We start from the raw sequence: 12563 nt of genomic DNA on the forward strand, positions 1-12563 counted from the left end.
TATTTATTTTTAGGTGGTGCTGGGGATTGAACCCATTGCCTCTTGCATGCTAGATAAGTGCTCTACCACTGATCCACAACCCCAGCCAGAAAGAAAGGAATCTTTGTGGTGTGAGTGCAAGTCCTCAGGCTCCCAGGCTCAGGAGCTCTGGGGTCTTCCTGAATGAGACCATGTTGACCTCAGCTATAGCTTGGACAAAGTCAGCATGGAGCAGGATAGCCTTGGTGATGATGATGTGATGATGATGATGATCTTAATAGTTCTTTATTAACCTGTAATAGTCTCTCTCTACACTTTTATTTGTTGCTATTCTTTCCTTTATTCCAGCCACGTATGAGGCATTTACAGTTGCTGTCTCCATTCCTAGGATGCTCTTCCCTTCTACACTTTACTAACTCCTCCACACTTTTTAATACCATGGTCATAAGCCTCTGACACAGGCAAGTGTCTCTGTGTAACTCACCCACTTCTTGAAGAAGTCTGTTGTTTTGTATCATTTCAGGTAACACCACACAAATTTCTGCCTCTTAATGGTGACCTCATGGCTAATACATACAATGTGACTGAGTTTATTTTCTTAGGACTGTCTCCCAATCAGGAGGTGCAGAGAGTTTGCTTTGTGATTTTTCTGCTCTTGTACGTGGCGACTGTCCTGGGGAATTCCCTCATTGTGCTCACTGTCCTGACCAGCAGAAGCCTGGGATCCCCCATGTACTTCTTCCTCAGCTACCTGTCCTTCGTGGAGATCTGCTACTCCTCCACTATAGCCCCCAAACTCATCTCAGATCTGCTGGCTGAGAGGAAAACCATACCTTGGTGGGGCTGCATGACACAGCTTTTCTTCATGCACTTCTTTGGGGGTGCTGAGATTTTCCTGCTCACAGTAATGGCCTATGACCGCTATGTGGCCATCTGCAAGCCCCTCAACTACACCACCATCATGAACCAGCAGGTGTGCATGGTCCTGGTGGGAATGGCATGGGTGGGGGGCTTTGTGCATTCCTTTGCCCAGGTCCTTCTCATATTCCAACTGCCCTTCTGTGGTCCCAATGTGATTGACCACTATTTCTGTGATGTTCTTCCCCTACTTGAACTTTCCTGCTCAGGCAGTTTCCTCATTGGTTTGATGATTGTTGCTAATGGGGGAACCTTGAATGTAATCAGTCTTTCAGTCCTTTTGACATCCTATATGGTCATATTGCTTCATCTGAGGACTCGGAGCTCTGAGGGGCGGTGCAAAGCCCTCTCCACCTGTGGGTCCCACATCACCATGCTCATGTTGTTCTTTGTACCCGGTGTCTTCATCTATCTGAGGCCTTCGACCACTCTGCCTGCAGACAAGATGGTAGCCGTGTTCTACACAGTGGTGACCCCACTCCTCAACCCTGTCATCTACTCCCTGAGAAATGCTGAGGTGAAGAAGGCCATGAAGAGGCTGTGGACCAGGACAATGAAACTAGGTGGGACATAGAGGCTGAGTCTTGGTACTGGTCCTTGGGTTTATAATGATATTGGGATCCAAACTGCATGGGCATACTATGTAGGAGGAAAGGTCACAGGATATATTAGTGGTATTCTATCTTTTCTCCATCTTCAAAAATTTCATTTTAATTGTTTGTAATTCCTTATGGACATTCCATAACCTACCTAGCCATTTTAAATTGTCTTTCATTTTTTTTACTACTTCCATGATATTGTGGTAAATATTCTTGAGTAGGAATATGTACTTCTATTGCTTCTTTTATTTTAGACTCATTTATTGTAGTGAATTTACTGTGTAATTGATCGTAAAGATACTTGATGCACAGCATTAAATTGAATCAGCTATCTTTTGAAAGTGCTTTTTACAACATTCAACTCTGTCATTAAATATTTGTTCATCCAGAAATAACATTTTAATTAATAAAAAAGAATCTCCCACCAAGACAGTTATTAATTTCAAGTGGATAAAAATAAAACTTCGCTGCCCCCTTTTCACCATTTCCCAAGGTTAACATCACTAGGAGTGGCGCAAGTCAGTGCCATATGTCTGTGCCATATGTCTCCTGATGTGATTCACTGGTGAGACAAGCATCATGACTGTAGTATTTCTACCAATACCATAAAACTGAGTATAATCAAGAAAAAAGAGAATAAGGGAAACCTGAATTAAGGAAAATTCTGTAACATTACTGCTCTTCACTCTTCTAACATGTGAAGGAAAAGGCTTAATTATTGCAGTTTAAACACTGATGACAACTGAATGCAATGTGGAATTCTGTATTAAAGGATGATATTGGGGCAAAACTCTGTAAATGAGCCATTATAATTGTAGAAATATTAATTTGCTGATTTTGAAACTTATGTTTTGCTATGTCAGAAAATGACTTTGACTGTTGGATGATTCATTTATTAACTAGAGATAAAAGGGCATGTTGTTGGTAGCTTTCAGAAAGTTTAGAAAAATATTGTTATTTTTATTGCATATATTTAAGGATTTCTACATGCTGTTTGATATAGATACATAATGAAATGATTTGTATACTGTGAAGTGAATTAACATATCCATCACTTTCCATAGTTAGCATTTTTTGGTGATAAGTTTACCTAAAATTTTCACTCTAAGCAATTTCTCATTAGAAAATATAACATTGTTGGATGTAGTTCCCAGGCTCTACATTAGCTTTGGAGACCTATCTTTTAGAGCTACAAATTTGTATTCTCTAACCTACTTCTCCCTATTTCCATTGTATGAGAAATATTCTATCTATGCCTTTGTCTGTATATTTTTATTTGTTGAGAATGAAGGATAATGAAAATATGGAAAAATACTAATATTTGGGGAATTTGGAATAAGGGAAGTAGGAATTCTTTCTACTTTTCAACATTTCTGTAAGTCAAATTATTTTACAATACAGTGTAAAATGTTTTGCAAATTAGGGGAAAAACTTATTGTATAATTTGCATTCTTTGATTTTTTTGGTGGGGATAAGTGTTCTCATCTTTGGTTTTGAGTCTTATTTTCAATGTTTATAAGCTTACAGTTTTATAAGGTATAATTCTATATTTTATTTATTTATTCCATTAGTTTTGCATTTACAATATCCTATGCCACTAATTAAATTCATATTTTACCTTAAAATTACTTAATTCTTTAATTTAATTAGTGCCCAGGTAATATACTCATAAGGTTTGAAGAATAAACAAAATGAACAGGTACACAAGTGAAAAGTTTCTTTTCATTCTTTTTCCCATTCCTCCTTTCCTTGTCCTACTTTTCTTAGTTTCCTATATTTTTTCACAGTTTCTTTGAGCAAATGCATGTATAATAGGTGGTTTCTATATCTCTACCTTTTATGTGAATAATAACATGCTATATAAAGAGATATGAAATTTGCTTTATAGACATAACAGTGTATGTTGGAGATTTTTTCTATATTGACACTAGGAAAATGTTCTCATTTACTTAAGTAATCTATTGATGTAACAGATGATATAGCAATGTTCAGAGGTGAAATGACTAGATTATGAAAGCGGTAACCTCATTAGTGGATTAATACATTTTATGGATTAATAATTTCAATGGACTAATGGGTGGCAACTGTAAGCACATATGTTGTAGCTGGAAGAAATAAGTCACTGTGGGCTGAATAATATTTGCCCCTGATTCCTTCTTTTCTATGTGTCTCTCTCTCTCCTCTTCCTGTTTGCCATGTGGGGAACAATTTTTCTCTGCCAGGCCCTTCTGCCGTGATGATCTGCCTCATCTTGGGCCCAGGACAATGGAATGAGTTAGTTGACCATAGACTGAGACCCCTGAAACCATGAGCTCAAAATAAAATTTCCTCCTCTAAGTCATTATCAGGCACTTTGATCATAGCAGTGGAAAGTTGACTAATACAGACTGAAAAATGTATAGAATTTTGCATATGGAAAAGGAAGGTGAAGTCATTTTAGGTAGAACAAGCAGCATTTTTTTTCAGGGATTAATAATGGCCATCCATGGGTATGATTAGCAGAGACTCCAAGGAAAATGAAGATTTCATGGGGCCTTACAACCACTACTCACCTACAAGAACTAGTGTCTACAGGAGAAAGTGAAAGATCTTCAAGGCCTCTAGCACACCCAGGATGCTGCATCACTCTTCCAAGGAAGATGCATGCATTTCACCCGATCCTCAGAAAAGGTTGGTGAATGCAGTGCAAACTCAGTGCCACTCCATGGAATTCCAAAATTGGCCAATTCTGTGATACTTTCTAAATTGTTCACAATGATGTAAGAGGGTGACATGGAGATCCCAATAGGTGAAACAACAGCGTAGACCCAGACTCTCATATCCCTTCAACAAGAAATATTAATAAGCATTAAAAGAAATAAATGTGCCATGGCCAGTTAAAATAAGGGACATGGTTCTGGAATGCAAACACATGGACAGCATAGCCCTCCCCTTCATGCTCTAATTAGGGCAGTAATTATTGTCTAACGTTCTGTAATTTTTACTTCTGAATAAAGCTAAAAAAATCCTTTTTATGAATAAATTTGACTTCATCTTTCCTGATTGATAGATACAATCTATGCCATTTTTATATTGTTTTTGTTTATCAATGTTGGACATTGTGAGAGGTCCCGATTAAACCTTGTGTGCCAACATGTCAAAATAACTAAAAAGGCTCCAGGAACTTTTCTGGTGACCATAATCACATGGCGATGGTACTAGGTGCCAAGAGTCATAAAAATTGAAAAAATATAATGATACTCTTGTCTACACTGTAAGAGATAATCAGATTTGTAATCTTATGCCCCAATATGCCCTAATAATTCCTATGTATGGTTTACTTTTATATGAAATACAAGCTGTTATCATAAGGGATGTTGAGCACAGGTAGAAGGAAAGAAAGAAGGGGAGAAGGAAGGAGGAAAGGAGGGAAGAAAAGGTGATTTGAACCTACAGAACATTTGTTGCAATTGTCTCTGTTTAGGAGTGCAGGTGGATAGAATAAATAATTCTGTTCTATGGCACAGTAGATAGGCTAAATGGATAGGCACATGGATAGGCAGAATTAATATTATTAAATGGCCATACTACCCAAAATCACACATTGTATACAGGAATTCAAATACCACACTGTACCCAATAAGTGTATAAAATAACTATGAATGGAGGGAGGAATGAAGGGAAGAAAGCAAGAATATGATTTTAGCTTACAAAAAAAATTGTCACAATATCTCCTTTTTATTTACATTTGGTTTTGGTTTCCAGTTACCCAAACCCATTTATTATGGCATATCAAGGATCCACCAAGTTCCATAAGGTTCAGCAAGACTATCGGACCTCTATTCTTGGACCATTACACCAAGATACCAGGGAGTCTTGGTTACTAAGAAGAATTAACTCAGCACTAACATTAAGTTCTTATATTTGTTACTATCATTCTTGAAAACCATATACTAATTAAAATCCGCTCTAAGAAAGACAACAGTCAGAAATATATCATATTCCTATCCCACAGTTCTCCTTTTTTCCCCTGAAACTTCCTAATGGTAATTTTCACATTTATCAGTTGCCATGAGGTGAACAGGCTTCCTCAATCATGCACTCCTGCCTCAGGTCCAAAGCAACGTGACTAAGTGACCATGAATCGAAACCTATGAAACCATGAACCAAAATAAGCTCCCTAGAACCTGTTCATGTTAGGTATTTTGTCACAGCAAAGGAAAGGTAACTAATACAGTCTTCTTGTTTTGTTTTGTTTGTGATTCAGTCAGTTAAGGCCACTCAATGGAACCCACTCTGCGACTGGGACCTCACTCATGCTTGACAACACTCTACCTCTGAGCTACATGCCCAGCAGATTTTGGAACCTGGCATATTCCTCTGATTACAGACCTCCTGTACATTTGCTTAGGACAAATACCTAACTGTATTTTAAATCATCACTCTTGAGCTGAATCTTGTCATGTATACACTTAGAAATATGAAGGAAATTTTGTTTATTAGTTCAGTCTTTTGGTAGAGCTTTTTGGATCTTTTTATATTGGGTTATATCATCTGCAATGAAATATAATTTGACTTTTATCTTTCCTATTTTTATTCTTTTTATTTCTTTTTCCTGCTTAATTATTCCAACCAGAATTTCTAGTACTATATTGAATAGGAGTGGTGAGAGTGGACATTCTTGTCTTTTTCCAGATTTTAAAGAAAGTGCTTTCAGTTTTTCCCCATTTATTATGATGTTGGCTTTGAGACTTTTATATATAGTTTTTATGATGTGTAGGTAGGTTCCTTCTACCCCTGGTTTCTTCAGTATATTTTATCACGAATGGGTTCTGAATTTGGTCAAAGGCTTTCTCTGTATCTATTGTGATGACTAAGTGATTTTGTCTTTAATTCTACTTATGTGATGCATTGCTTATTGTTTTGTGTATGTTAAACTATCCTTGCATTCATGTGATAAAACCAATTTGGCTATGATATACAACCTTCTAACAAAATCAACAAACAAAAATCAGTAGCTTTTCAATATATTAATATTGAATCTGCTCAGAAAATTATCAGGAAAACAATACTATTAACAATAGCTTCTCTCTCTCTCTCTCTCTCTCTCTCTCTCCACACACACACACACGAATAAATCTATCAAGGAGATGAATGACCTCTACAAAGAAAACTATAGAACAATGAAGAACACTGAAGATGAAAAAACCTCCCATTGAATTGGAAAGACCTCCTGTGTTCATGGATAGGCAGAATTAATATTATTAAGATGGCCATACTACCAAAAACAATATGCAGTTTTGATGCAATACCCATTAGAAACAATGATTACACATTATGTACAACCACAAGAATGAGATCCTAACTGGAATAGGTTGTGCTACATGTATGTATAATATGTCAAAGTACACTCTAATGCCATGTGTATCTAAAAACAACAAATAAAAAAAAGAAAGAAAACTCCAATGATATTCTTCACAAAACTAGAAAAAACAACTTCAAGATTCACTTGGAAGAATTAAAAACACAGAATAGTCAAAGCAGTTTTAAGTCCCCATAGCAAGTTTGAAGACATCTCAGTCAGAGTTCAAATTATACTACACGGCTTATTGTTATAACAATTGTATGTAATGGCATAAAAAGATACGTAGACTAATGGTACAGAATAGAAAATACACAGATGAGTTAGTTACAGTCATCTGATCCTTAACAAAGGTGTCAACAACATGTATTGGAGAAAGGCAGCCTTTTTAACAAATGGTGCTGGGAAAACTGGTTATATATATGTAGAAGAATGGCACTGAGCCCTTATTTCTCACCCTGAACTAACATAGATTAAAGATGTAGGAATTAGACCACAAATATGTAACTCCTAGAAGAAATAGTAGGGTAAAAACTCTAGCATATAGGCACAGGCAAAGACTTTCTCAACAGGACTCCTAAAGTTCAGGAAATAATGCCAAGAGTTAATAAATGGGATGAAAACAAATTAAGAATCTTCTGCACAGCAAAGGAAACAAGAATGAGAAGAAAGAACTTACAGAATGGGAGAAAATATTTGCTAGCTACTTTTCTGATAGAAGATTAATATGTATAATATATAAATAACTTTAAAAACACCCTGTTCACGGTATTTCCTGTTTTGTGTTTTCATTTTCCTGTTTAGTGTTTTTCAAAACACCACCACCACCACCACCATCTGACTTTAGTCAACTGTGATGTAGCAGAGCAAAAGTTCACCTGTTTGTATTTTTCCTGTATGTTAAATGATTCACTTTATCTCCATGCTATCATTACAAGCCCTGTCATGGTGGTCAGTATAGTATAGTATGTTTAGATTGGTATTCTTTCCAACCCTTCTCCAGTAGTCAGCAGTACAAAGTGTTTAGAATTTAGGGATCGATCACCTGGAATGGAATTCCACTTGGTCACCTATCAGTAGTGTGATCTTGGCTTTATGTACTTCACCTCTGGGGTTAGCATGCAGTGGTAGGGGAAGAACTGTGGCACTTGGAAACAAAAATCCATGTTTTGGCTGATTCTCCTCACCAGTGTGATCTTGGGGCAATTTCAGGGCAGCTTTTCTACTTCATTGAATGCATTTCTCCCGTTGGCCTGGTTCTTATGTCTGAAAGCCCATGGTAGGAGCTTTATTTCATGAGCAAGGGAGGTATTATTAGAGCAAATATCTCTGGGGGGCAAAAATGCAAGACAACCATTATTAACCATTGCTATCTGCATCCAAATAATTTTAAAAGCCTTTTTCTAGACAGTGGGTATCTGCCACTGAGGTATGGCCAGTGATATGGTGATATGCAGGCGGTGATATAGCTAGGAGTGCATTTGGTTGTAACGTGATTCAACTGGATAAACAGTGGCTTCAGTCAAATCAGCTCACTACCTGTTCTATGGCTTTATTCACTCAGTGTAATGTATTTGAGAGTCATCTCTGTTGTGGGTTCCAATAGCCAGTTCTTTTGATTTAGTAAATAATAAATCACTGAATGAGCACACCTTCTCACCAAAAAATTCTCTTGTTGGTAGATATTTATTTCATTATTTGTGTGTGGTAAATAAAGGTGCTACAACCATTTTTTATATTCAACTTTGTTTAAAGAAAAGCATAAATTGATAGACATTCATCTATTATTCATGCAAAATAACTTTTCCCAGGTAGGATGTATATGAATATATTCTTAGTTCTAAAGCACAAAGGGTTGGTGGGCTCTAATTGGAACTGGAAAAACAAGGTTGTTTCAGTCAGCGTTTTTGTCACTTTGACCAAAAGACCTGACAACAACTATTAGTGGATATAAAGTTTAGTGCTCACACTTTGAGAGGTCTCTGTGCACAGATGGCAGACTCAAGTGCCTTGGCCCAAAGATGTAGTGGAGGAAAAGAAGCTTAGGACATGGCACCAGGAAGCAGAGAGAGTTCTTCTCATCATGGACAAAATACATACCCCAAAGGGATGTTCCCTATGACCTAATCTTCTCCAGCCACACTCTACCTGATTACAGTTATTGCCCAGTTAATCCATGTGAGTGGATTATTCCATTGATTAGGTTACAACTCTTGCAATCTACTGTTCCACCTCTAAACAATTCTTGCATAGTCTCAGACATGAGCTTTTTTGGGGACATCACCTATCAAATCATAGCAAAGTTTGTAGTCAATGGGTTAATCTTTACCAGAATAGGAAATAAAATCAACCTCCAAACTCAATTTACAGTTTTAGGTAAACAAGCACAGCTTTATACCACAAGTATTTTTAAAACAGTAGTTTCCTTAAAAAAAAAACACCACTCATAATTACATACTAAAAATCAATCTTATTAAGATTTATTAAGCCAAAACTGTGCATATAGACAATACTTTGACAGAATTCATCAAAGCCCAACTTCATGAGACTTACTGCAGAATACATAGAAGTTTTGCATAAACATGTAAGGCTTTTATGTAATAGCTTGCTAAACTTTTCCCCGGTGTGTTTTTTTTTTCTTTGTAAGGGACAATCGTGTCAAACATCTCCATAAACCTTAAAATGTCTCATCATGGATTTCTCCTTAATCATTAGTTGACACATAGGGCACTTTGTTCAACTTTCATTTTAGTCAAGGCTGAGTTGACATTTGTGAGTAGAGCTTGCATGGAGAACATTCATTTTATAAAGTTATTTTATAGCATCTCTAAAACATTCCATCACACTAAATTTAAAACACACACAGTTGTGGTCAAAGCACTGTAAGGAATTCCCATGTTCTCCACATCTCATTTCAATGCTTATGAATTCAGAGTAAATCTGCTTCAGCTAAAGCAGGGCATCTCCAGGGCAGTCCTATGGACACTGGGCTGGGTAATACTCTGTTATGTGGATAGTTCTGTGCTTTGTAGGATGTCACAGCCTCCCTGGGCTCTCCCTGCTTCCTGTTAGCAGCCCCTCCCTCACCAGCCAGCTTGGACCTCAGCCAATGGCTCCACACAATACCCAGTGTCCTCTGGGGTAAATCATCCCTGGCTGGGAACCACCCATCTATTCCTCTTCTACACCACAGGCTTTGAGATGTGCTATTTCAGTTTCCCTAAGCCTTGGATCCGCCCTCTTAAATACTGTTCATTTTATGTCAAGCCCCAGGATCAAGCTCCTGATGAGCAGGAGAGGGATCATTGCCTTGTGAACAACGCCATGCAGGGGAGTGCTCTGTGAATTCTGGGACAATTTAATTTTTTCACATTTCCCAATTATTTTTTTTCCTACTAAGCTTGTGTAGGTCCTGCTTCCCCTGAGACCTTCTGCCTGATTAGGAAGGGGGAAGGGTACAGATCCCTGGAGACCTCCTCTCACCTGATCATGCCTTCCCCCTAGGTGTCCCTTAAGCAGCATGGACTTAAGGCTGAGCTGCCAGGGTTCTTAGTTCTCTGTGGAGCACCTGAGGGGCAAATCTTTTGCTCTTGTTTTTAAGTCAGGTGGATCTGAGACTCTGGGGCCTCAGTTTCCCACATTCCAAAGTCTAAGGCTGCAAGGGTAGTAGATCCCCTGTCTTGGGACTCCGGCAAGCAGGAGTCCTGGTCCTCGATTGGCCTAATACTTCTCCCTTGGCTAACTGGCAACTTGCATGAGCCCAGGGCTGTTCTCAGGGAGGGAATTGAATCTCTGGCTTCAGAACAGAAACACTGGTGTCAGTTTTGTTTTGTGAACATGAACTTCTTAGGTATGTGATGATTGATTTCACTTTTAAGGCAAAGGAAATGGGGCTCTGAGGCTCATAATGTTTTGCAAAGTTCTTTTTTGTGGGTCTGGTGTTAGTGCTCTGGGATTCAGAAATAGAGAAGGTATAGTCTTGATCCTTGGGGACCTTTGTTCTTACAATTCTGGTTGAAAACCTATAATATAACAAAAACTGTGCTAAGAAGGCCAGGAAAGATACATACCCACTGTCACCCCAGTGACACTGAGTGCTATTAGATGGATGTCACTGGAGTAAGCATTGGAGATGCAGTGGTGAGAAGATACAATCTCTCCTCAGGAGGCTTAGACAACAGTGGGGCAGTTGGCCACGTGAAACAATATAAGCCATTGTGAAGTCCTGTGATTCTGAAATATCCTTAGAAAAGGGACATGGTTCTGAGGGCCTGAAGTCTTTGGACATGGATTTCTTGTGTATTAGACAGATCTAGGCAGTACAGAGGATGACAACTTAATATGCTGCTGGGGTGAAATCCAGGACTTCTATGTGTGGGGTAGGTATTTAAAACATTTGAAGACATTGAACTGCATGCTCATTTGAACTTCCTGTGTCAGAGAACTTAAACAGCTATAGCTGGGCTTAGTGGCTTAAGCCACTATGTTATTCAGGAGTATTGAGTCAGGAGGATCACAAGTTTGAGGTTAATCTGAGCAACTTAGGGAGACCCTGTCTCAAAATAAAAAAATAAAAAAGACTGAGGATATAGATCAGTGGTATAGTGCTTCCTTAGCATGTACCATAAAGAAACAAACAAACAACAACAAAAATAAGAGAACTTTCTGTATATCACATAGTTACTATCTGCACAACTTGGAATGTGAACCCAGTAGTCCAGACTGTTAGCATTGCTTTCTTCCATGAATGTCTTCCTGGATTTGCCCAGTGATCTAAGACTTTAGGTATGGACCTTGCCTTTTGTTTCTGTAAGTTCTTTCAGTGAGTCCCTCTGCCTCCTGGTGGTCTTTAACCACCTTAATCTCCATCTGTGAAGAAAGAAACTCTGTGGCATGAGTGCAAGTAGTCTGGCTCCCAGGCTCAGGGACTCTGGATTGTTAATGTATGAGACCATGTTGACCACAGCTGGCTCAGCCAAAGTCCAATATGGACCAGGACAGTCTTCAAGCCAATCAGTGGGTAATCTTGGGGATGACAAGGTGTGGAAAGACTATGATGTAGAGAAGGATGAGTCACAGAATGAGTGGGCATTGGTGGAGGGCTGTGGCAAACTTGTTGACACGGGACCCATGTGATTGGCAGAAATGAAAATGTATTCAAAGAGGAGAATTGCTCATGGATTAAATGGGTCCTTAGAAAGCAAACAGGACACAGTGACTAAGTATGGATGATAAGAAATAGGAGGGGAGGACAAAATAAGAACCCAGGCAAAGTTTTGTGGTCCTTTTGCGGGTGCTGAGTCCATGGAGGTGTACCAAAGGACATCTCTTCTGAAGCCTCTGAAGGGCATGTGGATAGGTTAAGAACAATGTTTTGGAAACCAATTTTGGGAAACAAGCAGAGAAGAGCAATTTGGTAAAGTTACAGGTGCCCAATGATTTAAAACATTTGAAGACAATAGAAAGTTATGTTACATGGACAGTCACGTTGTCCTCTGCACCAAATTGTCTAATGAAGTTATTTACTGACTTCTTAAAAGTTCACCCCTCCTCTGCTCTGTTTCCACCACTCCAATCTCTGTATACAAAACAATTTTACTTTCCAGTTGATAAACATTTTTGGTGGCATGGCCATCTGTAAACCCCTCAATTACTCTACATCCTTTTTTTTGCAGGATAAATTTTAGGTCACAAGACCCAAATGGCTGCCTGTTGGTGGTGATCTC

The 12563-nt window shown here is 38.4% G+C and overlaps 1 protein-coding gene across 1 annotated transcript; it reads left to right on the forward strand.

The window, feature by feature from the left end:
* Nucleotides 1–541: 541 nt before the first annotated feature.
* Nucleotides 542–1471, forward strand: LOC107158696 (olfactory receptor 4X2-like). Its single transcript, XM_015505192.1, has one exon. It carries the CDS (start codon nucleotides 542–544, stop codon nucleotides 1469–1471), a length of 930 nt encoding a protein of 309 aa, XP_015360678.1.
* Nucleotides 1472–12563: the final 11092 nt, after the last annotated feature.

This window comes from Marmota marmota, unplaced genomic scaffold (assembly GCF_001458135.2).
Source record: "Marmota marmota marmota unplaced genomic scaffold, marMar, whole genome shotgun sequence".
In the NCBI taxonomy this organism is placed as follows: Eukaryota; Metazoa; Chordata; class Mammalia; order Rodentia; family Sciuridae; genus Marmota; species Marmota marmota.

What these genes read in the sequence shown, in the direction of transcription:
- LOC107158696 (XM_015505192.1), top strand. Translation starts at nt 542, where the DNA reads ATGGCTAATACATACAATGTGACTGAGTTTATTTTCTTAGGACTGTCT.